The sequence below is a fragment of the Cyanistes caeruleus genome, chromosome 24 (genome assembly GCF_971803275.1).
Source record: "Cyanistes caeruleus chromosome 24, bCyaCae1.hap1.1, whole genome shotgun sequence".
Lineage (NCBI taxonomy): Eukaryota > Metazoa > Chordata > Aves > Passeriformes > Paridae > Cyanistes > Cyanistes caeruleus.
Genome location: NC_141724.1, coordinates 5,965,654 through 5,979,780, shown reverse-complemented (window position 1 = coordinate 5,979,780; position 14,127 = coordinate 5,965,654). Strand labels below are relative to the sequence as shown.

Genomic DNA, 14,127 nt, shown 5'->3' with positions numbered 1-14,127 from the left:
TAGGATGTGCCACAGAGGGGTTGGGAATGTGGTGTTCAGCCACAGGCAGGGGCTGCAAGGGAAGAGCAGGATGTCAGCTCCCTGTTTTCTTTGCAGAATGATGAGTATGGGGTCCCTCTTCCCGAGGAGGATTTCAAACCCAAAGGCCCCAGCTGGCTGTACCACTCAGATGCCATCCGCACCTACCTGTCCCTGATGGATCAGAGCAAGAAGGATGCCACCCTGGAAGCTTGTGCTGGAGCTCTGCAGAACCTCACTGCGAGCCGAGGGCTGGTAAGAGCTTCCCTCCCCTTCATGTGTGCACCAAAATGTGTCAGCAGCTCCATGGAATCAGAGTCAGGAAGGCTGGGACGACCTGGAGGTCACTGATCACGATCACTTCTCAGCCATGAAAAAGGGAAATGTCCTCCTTAAACCTCAGGGCAGCACAGCCAGTCTCTCCATAGTGTTTGATCCAGTGGGGTGTTCATTAACTCCAAACTCAGGGTCTCATGGGGGGCTACAATCTGCATGCCAAGGATCTATCCCAGACCCATACAGCGTTTCCCCAAGTCTGTTGGTCACATTGCCAGCAGCTGCTGGTGCTGGCACCCTCCCCCAGGGCAGCAGTGAGGGTGAGCCCAGATGTGCACCCATGGCCAGATGTGAAGAGAGGCAGGGGAAGGAAGGGCTGAGCCACCACCCGTGCTGTGCTCCAAGGGGAGGTGGCTCTAATGACAGGGTGGCTTGTGCTGTGGATTGTGGCCTGTCCACACCTCAGAGTTGCCTGTAAAATAGCTGTGACATATGTCCTGACCCGTGGGCACGCAGCGTGGAGGTGCCAGGGGCTGGCTGATGCTGTGGCACCGTGGGGGACACGTCACAACCGCGGCTCTGTGGGCCCACGTCACTGCCCCGGGCACGTCCTTGCAGGCTGCCTCCCCTGGGACAGCCCCTGACTTGTCTGTTTGTGCCCAACTCCATCACTCCCAGTTTAAATAAGATGGATGGGGAGATAAAGAGATAATGATTCCATAGGGAGGAGAGGTGTGTCACGTGTGGGGAGTGTCCCACCCAGAGACATGGGTGACTCACTCAGAGCCTTCCCTGCTGGCATGGCATTAACCTGCCAACTCTGATGGCCTTTTGTCACAACCATTTCCATGCTAAATAATTGGGAACCTTGACTTTTGGCAATTTAACTAAGCAGCAGCACAAACCAAAAGGTGGAAAGAGGCTGTCATGTATGGGTAGAGCTGGTCAGAGAAATGGGGCTGGAGTTTTGTGCTCCAGGGGGAAAAAATATTCAGCAATCTGCAACATTGCACAAGGGACAAACAACCAAACCCAACTCTGACAGTGCAACTTAATTCAGCCTCCTGGAATGGAATGGCTGAAATTTGTCTGGATGTGCAGAAGTGGCTCCTCCCCTCAAGAGTCTCATTCCAGCTCAGAGCTGGAGCTGGAGTTGCTGAGTTTGCTGTCGTTTGATGGAAAGGGAATCTGGAGATGAGCTTCCACATTTTAATTGTTGACTGGAGCATTCCTCCACCTCTTTACACACCCCAGTCCTGCTGGTGTGAATGTGAAGCAGGGCACATGTTTTCCAGCCTCTTCTCTCCATTCCATGTCACTGTTACTGGCCATGTGTCTCCAGCAGCCTTTCTGGTGGGGCAGTAGCTGAGAAGTTCAGTTTAAGCACCATCAACAAGGGCAGTTTACTCAGGGAATGTGCTTGAACTCATCTGCCCTGGCTGTAGCCCGAGATCTTCTACATTTACAAGCACAAGATCACATCTAAGTTGGGTATTTTTGGTCCTCAGGCTGTTTTTTAAAGCCATCCACTCTCTGTTCCTGCTCCCCAAGAGCCCATTGTGGCATGGCAGGGAGCTGTGAAGGGCCAGGGCAGGGAGCTGCCAGGGGGTTGTGAAGGGCAATGTGGACATGAAAGCAAAACTTCTCAAGCTTTTGGAATGTCACCTGAGTGATCAGCTGCTGCACTGGGGCTCCAGAGGACAGCAGAGCCAGCTGCATCACAGCAGATGAGAGGCTGACTTTTCAAATGTCCCAGCATAATGGAATCATTAAACTTGGAAAAGCCCTCTAATATCACAAAGTCCAGCTATTCAGCCGTGTTCACCACTAACCCATGTCCCCAAGTGCCCCATCCACATATTTTTTGAATATTCCCAGGGATGGTGACTCCACAACTGCCCTGGACAGCTGTGCCATTGCTTGGCAACTGCTTTGGTGAAGAATTTCCCCAACATCCAATCTAAAGCTCCGCTGAGGCAGCTTGACATCATTTCCCCTTGTCCTGTCCCTTGTTCTCTGGGAGCAGAGCCTGTTCCCCTGCTGGCTGCACCCTCCTGTCAGGGAGTTGAGGAGAGCCAGAAGGTCCCCCTGAGCCTCCTTTTCTCCAGGCTCCCATAACTGTGGGGGAGAGGTAAAATTGACAGAGTAAGTGGGATTGTGGCAGCAGGAGAAAGTGCAGCGCTCGTTTTATGGTACAGTCACATTCCTCCAGCCCTGAGCATCACCCAGCTGTTTCCCCCTGGCACTGCAAGTCATGGGCATCTCTGCTGTCCCTCAGATGTCCAATGCCATGAGCCAGTTGATTGGGATGAAGGAGAAGGGGCTGCCCCGCATCGCTCGGCTGCTCCAGTCCAACAGCTCCGAGGTCGTGCGGTCTGGGGCCTCTCTGCTGAGCAACATGTCCAGGCATCCTGTGCTCCACAAAACCATGGGTAAGTCCTTCCCCCGTGCTGGATCCCAGCTTTCAGCTCCATGGGGTGTGCCCAGCTCGCTCCGTGAGCCCCACGAGGAGACAGCCAAGCTCCAGGAGTGGGCAGGGCAGGGTCATTTCCTCTGGCCCCGTGACAGTCAGCAGTGCTGTGGGACACATGCTGTGCTTCACAGACAGGGACAAACCTGCAGGACCACAAGGTTGACAGTGTTCTGGGAGCTGATTGGACTGGAGTGCTTGTGGCCCTTCCAAAGGCCTGCAGCCCTCGTTTTGTCTTGGAAAAATCCCCCCATGATGCCATTGCTCCAGTGGCTCCCTGCAGAGATAACTCTGCTTGGTGTTAACACAAATAGCATAATTCACTTGTGGCAGATTGTGTTTAATTGTTGATTGGAACATTCCTCCACCTCTTTAGCTCACCAGGTGCTCCCAGATGTGTCCCGTCTCCTGTCGTTCCAGTCTGGAAACACCAGCAGCTATGGAGAGATCATGACTTCAGCTTGTTACACTCTGAGGAACCTCATCATGTCCAACCCCCACCTGGGAAAGTCTTACCTGTCCAGCAACTTGCTAAATAATGTAGTGAGCCTGTGCCGGAATGGGTGAGTGTGGGGCACAAGGCAGGGGCAGGGACAGAGCCAGGCTGACCCCAGAGCCTTCCAAACACCCTCTGGAGCCAAAACAGAGCATTATTCCTTCCTCATAAAGAAGCTGGGCATGTTGGTGGGCAGAAACCCTCAGCACTGGTTTCTTGGAAACAGGCAGGAGCCATCAGAGTGGGGTTTGCCAAAGGGATGTCTGCAAACTTTCTGGTTGAATTTTAGGAAATTCTGAAAAGAACTGAAGCACCAGCATCTTAAAGTCTTTTAAAATTAGTACTTATTGAGCTTATAAAAGAGAAAAGTGACTTTTTACATGAGCAGATAGTGACAGAACAAGGGGTAATGGTTTCAGACTAAAAGAGGAGACATTTATACTGGATATTAGGAATAAATTCTTCCCTGTGACAGTGGGGAGGCCCTGGCACAGGTTGTTCAGGGAAGTTGTGGCTGCTCCATCTCCAGGCCAGGTTGGATGGGGCTTGGAGCAGCCTGAGACAGTGGAAGGAGTCCCTGCCCATGGCAGGCTGTGGGACTGGATCATCTCCAAGGTCCCTTCCAACCCAAACCATTCTGGGGTTCTCTGATCTGTGAAAAATTCCACCCCTCAGAACAGGGGATGTCAGTGACTTCCTGGCTCCTGGGCCTCTCTCAAACCTTGTCAGGAGGGTCAGGTCTGAGGTTCAACACTGCAGGTACACAAAGACTGTGCTGGACTTTTATGTGCAAATCTGTTCATCTTTTTGTTAAATCATCCTCCTCAAGATGCAGCTCTGGGAGAACATACACAGGAATTATTTTAAATACCTCCCTGGTCTACTCCTGTATTTTACACCAGCTGAGCAATCTTATCATATTTTACCTCTTTCTATTTTAGGACTTGGTTTTCTGTCCTGTTTGTTATCCACATTCCCTGCAGCACAAGCCTGTCAAGCCTTGCCAAGTTCTGTGTTCATTTCTGGCCAAAGTGATGTTAAACTTCCATTATCTCTGACCATGTTCTCTCCTTCCTAGGCTTTCATCTCTCCTGCCATCTGTCTTTGTTTTAAAATGCCTTAGACAAGTAACCCATTGTTTTCTGTTGTGAAAATCCATTTGCATGCCTTCATCATCCTTTGATAAAGCTCTTCCAATCCACCCCTTGTTCCAGGTCAGAGACACTCTCAGTCATTACGGGGCCTCCTTGTTTAGTTTGGGCCTGGGCCAAGGATCATCACTCTATTTGCTGCTTTTATTTGCTTCCACTCTCCAGCGAGCCCAATTACCATGAAACCCAGCCCTCTTCCAAGCCCTCCTTGTTTTGAATGGTGTTTGCTGGTGCTGGAGTCCTGCTGTGGCTCCCTCAGAGCAGTGCTCAGTAATTTGCTGCTCCAGCACAGCCTTGCACAACCTGGGCTGGGAGCACTTTAATTGCCTTGGCTGCTGGGGATGAGCTCTGTTGGAGGTGAGCACTCACTGAATTCACACACTGAACTGTGAGGAATTACCAAGCTCTAGGGGTGTCTCTAGTCCTGCCTGGATCACAGAGTCCTCCCAAGGAACTCCCCAGTTCTTACAGTGTCCAAAACTTGAGCTGTTCCTTTGCCTCCATCATTCATTTTTGTCCCCAAAGATTTTTATGCTTTTCAATTCGTAGGGAAAAAGAGAATATCCACCCAGGACTAATCTGACTTGTCCCAGGCCATCTTATTTTAGGCTGCTCCAGTAGAGCAGATGTTGGAGAGACTTTCAACTCTTGCTGCATCACAGGGTGAAAATAAACACGAAAAGTTAGGGTGGGATTTGTCCAGTCCTACATCAGAAAGAACCTCTCCCCTCCACAGTGGAAATCAGTAATTCCCCACCTCTCCTGGGGGCTGGCTGAAGCCCCCAGAGCCCCACTGAGGTTCTGAATGTGTCACACATCATCAACCTCCTCCTCCTTCCCAGCACAGGCAGCAGAGAGAGGGGAGCTCAGGGGTGCCCCAAAGCCAGGGAGGGCCCAGGGACACCCTGCACCTTGTCAGGATTTTGCAGTTTTCTCTGTTAGCCTGCCTCAGTTCCCTGTGGACATTCCCTGACCCCCAGGCTGGGGTTGGTGTCTGGGTGCTCTCTCCCTGTGTCTCCTCTGCCCCCCTCAGACCCTGCCCTGCCTCTGAGCTGGGCTGTCCTTGCAAGCCAGGAGCTCCACCTGCTCAAACAGCCTCAGGTCAAAGCTTAGCAAGAGACTCCAGGCTCCAGCCCAGGGAGTTATGGATCTTGACCTTTCCCATGTTCTCCTCCCTTCCCACGTTTCTTTCTCCTCATGTTTCTCATAGCTGGATTCTGACTGAAAGGCAGAAAGTATTCAGCAGTTTATCTGATGGATGTGGTTTATGCTTCTTCCTGGAGCATCCCAATTGAGGTACTGTGTCTCCTACAGATGCTCTCTTCCATGGCATGGGGTTCATGGACAAATGGGGTTCCCTCACTCCACATCATTTTTAATCCAAGTTGCCAAAATATTGAATATTTCCTTCAGTTTTTGATGGCGTTTCTGAAAATCAAGCCACTGGATCTGATTTATTGGGGTGTTTGGCTTCCTTTTCGTTTTTCTTCTACAGCTGTCTGAAAAACATTTCTCTACTCATTTTCAAGCAACATAATTTCACTAATTAAATTAAAATCCTCCTCATTAATACTACTGGCTGCACTCAAAGCTTTTTTCTCTCTCCCTGTGCTTTAGAGCATCATCTTTGCAGTTCATCCCTTTACCATGGATTTAGTTCTGTTTCTTATTGTTCCTTCACTTTTCACACCTTTACTACTGCAGTTTTATTTTGCAGTTCAACTCCACCACAGCATTTCACCAAAATTAATATTTCGAGGAACTCATGTTTGCTCTTGATTATTCCCTGTGCAAGAGAGTTCTTCCCATCCACACATTCCAAATTTCCCATTTCTTCCAAAGACTTTATCAACTTTATAATCTCTTCACAATCTGAAGAAATCCTTGTTGTGGGAATTCATTGTCATTCTCAGTGACACACATGAAGTTCTTTGTACTTTTGTACTCTGAGGAAGGATTATTTCTCCCCATTATTTGATATTTATGGATAAGATTCTTGTCTTCTTTGCCCCCATTCTGTTTCTCCCCATTCCCCACCATCTCCTGCCTGTGTCTTGTTTGTTTTGTTGAGTCTGCAGCTGGGTGACTCCTGCCATCACCACCAGGGGACATCTCCTTCATTGCCTCTCCACAATTTCTCATGAAAAATTCTATTTGTAAAACACAGACTGTACTTAAAATCAACTTTGTTTTTCAGGCAATTTTTTATTAAGGAATTTTTCCCCCAGATCACCTGTCCTTGATATTCTGCTCTGTTATCCACTACTATATTCACACTCTTTTGTTTGGGATGTGCTACTTTATCACATCACAGCTCCACCAGCTCATATTGAGCTTCTCAATATAATAATACCTAAATTAGAGCAGTCAGTGCTGTAAGAAACAGTCAGTGCCAGACCTTCAGATGAAGAGTTCAGAAATTCTTCTGCCTGAATTCATAAATGACTCAGGTAATGATGCTGGTGATTTTGGCTTGAAAATACAAAACTTCTGAGCTGTTCTCTAAAGTCATAGTGGCAAAAAGTACATATTTAGTATCATTAGAAGTAAATTTTTTCAAAAATAGGAGAAAATTACTCTGGCTTAGGAAGAGAGAAACAACTTGAACCTACAAATCATTGAGAGTTCAGTTCGTGCTTTGCCCATCTGATCCCAGCTACCCTTGGGTTTGTAGGGATTTAATGGCTTTTTAGCCACAGACAACATTTCAGCCAAAAAATGTTTTAAAACATTGTCATTCTGTAGACAGAGCATAACCAATCTCTGGTTATAACCAGAGATTTGGCAATAAAACCTGTTTTTTCTGTCCCAAAGCATTGCTCACGAATTTCTGTCCTCCAGCCCTCTACACAACACCAGGAGCTGCTCAACACCTTTGAAGTTTAACTTAAACCCGATCATTTCTTCGGTAACACCTGCTGTGTATGTCCCAGAAATGCCCCAAACCTTGCTGGATGTGTTCCATCCCCATCCTCCCACACTCCAAGTGTGGAGCTGATGTCCCAGATTCCTCACTGGCCCCGTTTCTTGCGGGCTTTGGGACTATTTTGAGGATTATTTTGAGGACACAAGGTTTTGTGGAGCTGTATCAGACAGGGAGCTTGGTCCTGTTCCTCACCATGGCCCTGGCTGGGACAGGCTGGGGCTGCTGCCCTGAACCCAGAGCAGAAGTGTCCCACAGCCAGGAGATGGGAATGGGAGCCAGCAGGGAGGGGATATCTGGGTATGAAATGTTCCAGAGCTGTGAAAGGTCCTGCAGTGAGTCACGGTTTCGAGCTGTTACGTGAGCAGGTATCTGTTCCCTTGTGCTGACTCAGGGCTCTGGGCTCCTTGCAGATGTTGTTGCAAAGGCTCCCATCCCTTGTCCTCTGCAGGCAGCTCCGAGCCCGCTCCTCTGCCCCCTCCCAGAGGATCCACCCACACTGTCCCTGCAGACTCCAGCAAAGGGCTGGCACCGTTTCCCTTCTCTTTCATTTCAGACTCAGCTCAGTTTTATGCTCACTTTCCCACTCAGGTCCTTCTCTCTCTTTTGTTTGCCCTGCTCTGGTCACAGTTGTTGTCACACAATATTGCTGAGGGAGCAGGAGGGTGTTACACTCCTGTTTGTGGCTAGCCAGGCTCCCAGCTGGGGCTGGATTTGTGTCAGCAGTGTCTGTGGGGTGCTGCTCTGTGCCTGCCATAATCCTCCTCTTGCTTCCGTCTTCCCAGCTCCTGTCCAAAGGCTGCTGAAGCTGCTCGACTTCTCCTGACAGACCTTTGGTCCAACAGGGAGCTCCAGAGTGTGCTCAAGCAGGTGAGAACAACATTCCTGCTTCTGGGAGTCAGGAGCAGCCCTGGGTTGTTCACCTGCTAAAGTGGGGATCTGCTAAAGGCTCTGATCCAGCAGCGAGCAGGGCAGGGCCCAGGAGGAGCCTTGGGCACCCGCCTGGGACCTGAGCAGGTGCAGGGGGGCACTGCTGGAACCCCCTTTGGAAACAGAGCAGGTGGTGACGTGTCTGTCTGACACCTTCCTCCCTGGGATGGTGCTGGAATGGTCCCCAGCACTGTCCCCTCACTCTGGGCTGGGACTTGCTGGGTGTTTCACCCTCATTCAGGGGATTCTGTTCATCACAGCCCATCGGGTCCCAGCAGGTCCCTCCTCTCTTTCCTCCCATTTTCTTCTGTGTCCATAACCCTGCCCTGTGCTTACATCCCCCTGCAGTCAGGGTAAGCTTTCAGACCAAGAGGAGAGGAGGGTTTGGGATTTGCTTTGCTCCCTGCAACGGAAGCTGGGAAAGTGCAGAGCCAAACATGCACTGAGCCAGCTCCAGCTCCAGGTCCCACCTGTAGCTCCCAGGCGCAGCTCCCAATTCCCAGCTCCAACTGCTCCCAGTTCCCAGCTCCTGGTCCCAGTGGCTTTCTTTGAACAAGCCAGGATTTTCCAACTCAAGAGCAGCAGCACCTGCAAAGAGTTCAGGGCCAAATTGAAAAGAAGGAGGAATCCCCACAAGAGGAGCACCTGGAGCAGAGCATCCAGGTTCTGTTTCCACATTGACAGTCAGGGACTCTCTGCACAGGGGCTGGGGTAGTTCTGTGCCAGGCTCTGCTCACAGCCTGTTCCAGCTCATTTTGGTGTGACTGAGTCACTCTGGTGTTCACACAGAGGTTTATTGCTTAAGTAAACATCAGGGGTGGAGGATGGGAGCCTGCAGGTGTACATGCATCATGCAAAGACTTCTGCTCTTTTTCCAGGGTGAGGAACTAAATGAAACAATACTCAGTGAATGATTAAATAAAAGTTTCCTCCAAAACCCTGGAAGGGTCCAGCTCTGGGTTGATGGAAGGCAATGCAAGGAAAATCAACCTGGTCTGGAGGAAGATGTCCCTGCCCATGGCAGGGGGTGGAATGAGACGAGCTTTCCCTTTAACCCAAACCATTCCATGGTTCTGTGGTTCCATGGAGTTCATCAGTGAGGGTGACAGGGCTGACAGAGGAGGTTGGCTGAGAATGAAGCACACTTTGCTCAGTAGCTGCTCTCAGTGTAGAAACTGATACACACTCACTGCACCTCATGTTTCTGCTTTTCCAGCAAGGCTTTGATAAGAACATGATGGGATCTTTAGCTGGAACAACCTTCAGGACTCTGTCCTCCAGATTTTAGAGCCTCACCATGCACATTCAGGCTGCAGGTAAGAACATGGCCCTTGTGGTGGATCTGGGGCACAGGAATCCTTTGAGATTGCTGTTACTTTTGATCACCCCAAAAGTGCATTTGTGAGATTTTCATCCCAAATCTTCCCAGCCCAGTCTGTTTCTATGAGAGGTCAGAGGCTGTGCTGTCCCTGGGCCCAGATGTTGCCCTCTCAGCCCAGCTGTGCATTTTGGAGATGCTCAGCACAGATGTCACAGGACAGACAAAGCTGCTGGGCTTGGCTGTGCCTCTCCCTTCCTTTGCCACACAATCACTGATTCGGTGCATTTTTCCAAAAGCTGGTGGGTGAGGCTCTGGGATTCTCCCTGGCAGTGCCCTCACTCCTGAGCTTTGAGCAGTGTTATCCAGACAGTGCCAGCACATCCATGGCTTCAGCCTCAGCAGTTGTTTGAGACCTTAATCCGCCTGTCAACCTCAGCTCAGAACTGAGAACCACATTCTGCCAACTGAAAATCCCAATAGAGAATCCTGGGAAGAGAAACCATGGGCAGAACTTCCAGGGTATCATTATGGGTTTATATTCAGTGTGAAATGAGGATTTAACCCATCTGGCACTTTTCATTCATGATTCCCACTGAAGGGAAAGCTTTAAGCACTTTGAAAATACCAGAGGTCTCTTGGATAGTGTCCAAGATGATGCAGAGGGAATTATTTGCTCCCTTCTCCAGCATGGTCCTTGTGATCAAAGCAAGAGAAAACAGTTCCAAAGCCCCTTCCTTCCTTCCCTCCCTCTGCCCAGGAACAGATTCCACCTCCTGCTTTGTGGGGATGTTTTCACTGGGACTCTGAGGAGAGTGGAGGTCCAGGGTAAAAAGCTATGGGCAGTTGAGAAGCTGCAGTCAGGCTCAGCTAAAAGATTAAAAGTTGGGGTTTGCTGTAATGATCTCTTGAATGCTTTAATTATCTGGGGTTTTGCTTTTTCTTTGTTTTATTTTTTTTTTCCCTTTCAGAATTTGGAGTTAGTTCATGTCCAGGAAGAACAACACTTCCATGATTCCTTTAGGATGTTAAAGATGTAGAGTTTCTGAGTTCAACTCAACTGTAAAGCAAACCAAACATGTGGATTTCATGTGGATGACACTGATATTTTTAAGCATTTTCTTCTTTTTAGGGGGGAGAAGGGACTTTTATATACTTTCTCAATGTCAATAATTATTTTTTTGCCAAGAGTGTGTCTGTGTAACTCTGGGTGTGATGTTGAGGTGTGTGCAGGCAGCACACACAGAGCACACGTGGGGAGCAGGATCTTCCTCCAGCTTGGTCCCCTGTTTCCCACCCAAAGTCAGGGTGACTGTGCAGTTTAACCCCTTGCAGGGTTTTATTCCAACTCCACCCTATCCATGCACCAAACACTGCCATGCTAAAAAATTGTCACAACGTGTTTTTATTCACAAACAAAAAATGTCAATTTTAGGTCGAGTTTCCCCTTTGCACCTGTCCATTATTAACAGATACACACAAGGATTCTCTTCTTTCCAGGGCTGGTTATTCCTCACAGTTATGAGCAAGGGCTTCTTCTCTGCTTAGGATTTTTCTCTGATAATTGTTAGCATTTTCTTTCCTGTCACATGAACTCTATCTCAAGAAACAAACTGACACCTGCAGATTCTCTCCCAAGCCTCCATCACCCTTCCCTGTTTGTGAGAGGACACTTGGGACACAGCTGCAGAGCTTGAACATTACCAGGTCCTGCTCCATTCTGAGCATCAGAACAATTCCAGTTCCTGACTGTGCCTGGACAAAGGTGGTATTTGAGAAGCTGAGCAGGACAGACCAAGTGTTCTGTCCCTGGAATCACTGACTGCCACAGGAATGAAAGAAGGGAGGGATGTGGCCTCTTTAATCATATTTTGTTTTTATTGATCAGTGTAAAGAACTGGTATTAATGTGCAAAGGAATGTGAGCACTTGTATGATGTCAGGTTTGGAAATGTTTTATTTCTCGGGATCTTGAATTGCATTAATCTGCCTTGATACTGAGGCTGTGATGAGGAACTGCTGAGCTCATTGCAGAGCAACTCAATTCTCACAACCTTCCTCTCTCCAGAAGAAGAATATCCTTCCCCTGGAGGGGCCACAGCTCAGATTCACAGGGAGTGAGGAGCTGAGGCTGTGTTTGCTGCCTGGGGTGGTTATTATTCCTCAAAGGGTGGAGGGGAACAGGGCCCTGCTTTTCAAACATCAGGGGCTCAGGAGGTGCTTGGGAAGGATGGATTACAAGTTTGGAAATGGAAAAGCAGTCTGATGTAAAGTGTCAGGCTCCTGAATTGGTGGGACTCAGGACACTCAGTTGACATCCACGGGGTGATTTGTGCCCACTAAAGAATCCCCTGTGAAGTTCAGGTTTGCTCTGCTGCAGGTCCAGGTGAGCCCTGCTCGTCCCCATTTGGAGCTGAGGGAGCTGCTGCCCGCACAGGGAGATAATTTCCAGCTGCTTTTCCTCCTGGGCTGCCAGGGGAGGCTCCATCCTCTGCCCTTCAGTGAGCAGCCCCTCTGCCCACGTTCAGTCAGGAGCTTTCTGTGCTGTGCTGCAGCCAAATGAGAAAGGGAGGAAAGCCCCTCTGAAGTGGAAAAGCAGAACCAGGAGAATCCAGTGGGACACAAATGTTCCAGGAGGGTTTAAACAGAGCAAAGAGCCCCAGCCTGGGGGCAAAGCCCTTCCACCCCCCAGTTCCCTTGCTGAATGTGGATTCCCAGATGCAAAATGTTTTAAATGCTTTGGGCAGGGCCCATCTGTGGATGTCCCCAAGGGCTGCAGCATCCACAGAGTTGGTTCAGTTTGGGTGCAAAGTGCTCTGTGCAATTCTGCATTCAGGTTTGTTCTGACACATCCAACACAAGTCCTGGGAGAGAAGGTTTTTTTCTGGAAAACTAATTGGGGAAACAGAGCTACAAAATGGAATGATGGAATATGGAGGAAATTCACTCTAATTGGCTGTGATTTAGGCTTTATTTTAAAACAATGCAGCTGCTTTCATCCCTAATGCAGTTACTGAGTCACTGTACAGGCACAAAGAGCTGTAGCTTTATGATCATCAGCTCACAATTAAATTTACAGGTACTGGAGATTTCATTAGTGAGTACTGGACTCCAGGAGACAGATTCATCATTCACATAAATTTTATTACAAAAAAAAACATGGTTACAGTTGGTTTTATTACAGTTTTTTTTCAAAGCTAACAAAATGATAAAAAGAAAATCTGTCTCCATGCTCAAAGTTCTTCCAAATGTGATTGGGCAATCTCACCTGGCTGAGATGTTGTCCATGTCCTGAGCTGGGGACACCAGAGAGGTTCTTCCCACTGAGTTGTTTTTAGGATGCTGTTTGTCACTGCTTGCCAACCTTAGGGCAGAGCCCACTCAGGAGAGTCATGGGCTGCAGGAATCAGAACCATTCTGCCATTCCAGGGCTGTTCTGCAGCTAGATCTTCCCCAGAAAATTCTCTGATAGCCTCTGTTCTCCTCTCAGCCTCTCTTTAAAACCTGGACCCCAGACTCCACCCAAGTCAGTGGAGTGACTTTGGTGCCCAGCTGTGAGAAGTGAAGGGGAAATCAGACATGGACTAACTGGTGTTGCTCACAACCAGCTGTTCTGGGGGCTCAGGGAGCTTCTCTCCAACACAAGTTAATGCTGTTTTCACCTCCAGTATCATTTTTTTTTCATTCTGGGGAGGTATTTTTTTTAAGGCATGATTTTAACAGTGACATCTCTCTGATGAGCTGTTCCTTGCTCCTTGAAGAGCCAGGGTAGGACCCACCCCCAGGACAGGGCCAGAGCACATCTGTGACACAGGGATGGAGAATTCCTGAGGAGGAGGAAGGGGCATGGCCAGCAGCAGCAGCAGGACACTCAGCCATGTAAATAAACACCACCCTCATTGTCCTGGGCACAGCAGAGCTTTTTTTGCTCTATTTTCTTATAAATGCTTTGTTTATTTTGTGTGTGTACAATCCCACCCCAGCATTTCAGAGGCCTCATGGCTTGTCAGAGACAGTTTTACTCCTTTCAGAACACACACCAGTGTGAGACCAGCTCAGCCTAACCAGCCCATAGCTCTATAGTGTATTCTGTAAGATATAGGTATGTGAGAAAAATGTCTCAGAGTTTTGTTTTGGCTGTACTGTATGTATTTGCTTCATTGGAAAAGCTGAAATCAATAAAAATTGCTGGAATTTCTTCAAGCTTCTTGGTTTGGATGGTTTTATTTTGGTTGTTTTGCCAATGTTAGGAAAGCAGAAAGGTCTGAAAAAAACCATGTGACCCTGGAGCAGGAATCAGCTGGGACTGCTCTGCCTCATCCAACGGGAGTAAGGAAGCTGAAAATGCCATTTCCTCCAGCCTGGCACTGCCCAGGCTCCCCAGGGAATGGGCACAGCCCCAAGGCTGCCAGAGCTCCAGGAGTGTTTGGACAAGGCTCTCAGAGGTGCACAGGCTGGGATTGTTGGGGTGTTTGTGCAGGGCTGGGGTTGGACTCAGTGATTCCTCTGGGTCCCTCCCAGCCCAGGATCTTCTATGATTCCATGA

General features: G+C 48.9%; 1 protein-coding gene across 1 annotated transcript in view; it reads left to right on the top strand.

The window, feature by feature from the left end:
- The window catches only part of PKP1 (plakophilin 1), a 48,297-nt gene extending 34,513 nt beyond the window's left edge, over window positions 1-13,784 (top strand). The window contains exons 9-14 of the mRNA XM_023941905.2: window positions 97-273; window positions 2,573-2,726; window positions 3,141-3,327; window positions 8,120-8,204; window positions 9,481-9,580; window positions 10,554-13,784. Of these exons, the coding sequence (XP_023797673.1) occupies window positions 97-273; window positions 2,573-2,726; window positions 3,141-3,327; window positions 8,120-8,204; window positions 9,481-9,552 (675 nt within the window). The 3' untranslated portion in view covers window positions 9,553-9,580; window positions 10,554-13,784. The remainder of the gene's footprint in view (window positions 1-96; window positions 274-2,572; window positions 2,727-3,140; window positions 3,328-8,119; window positions 8,205-9,480; window positions 9,581-10,553) is intronic.
- Window positions 13,785-14,127: the final 343 nt, after the last annotated feature.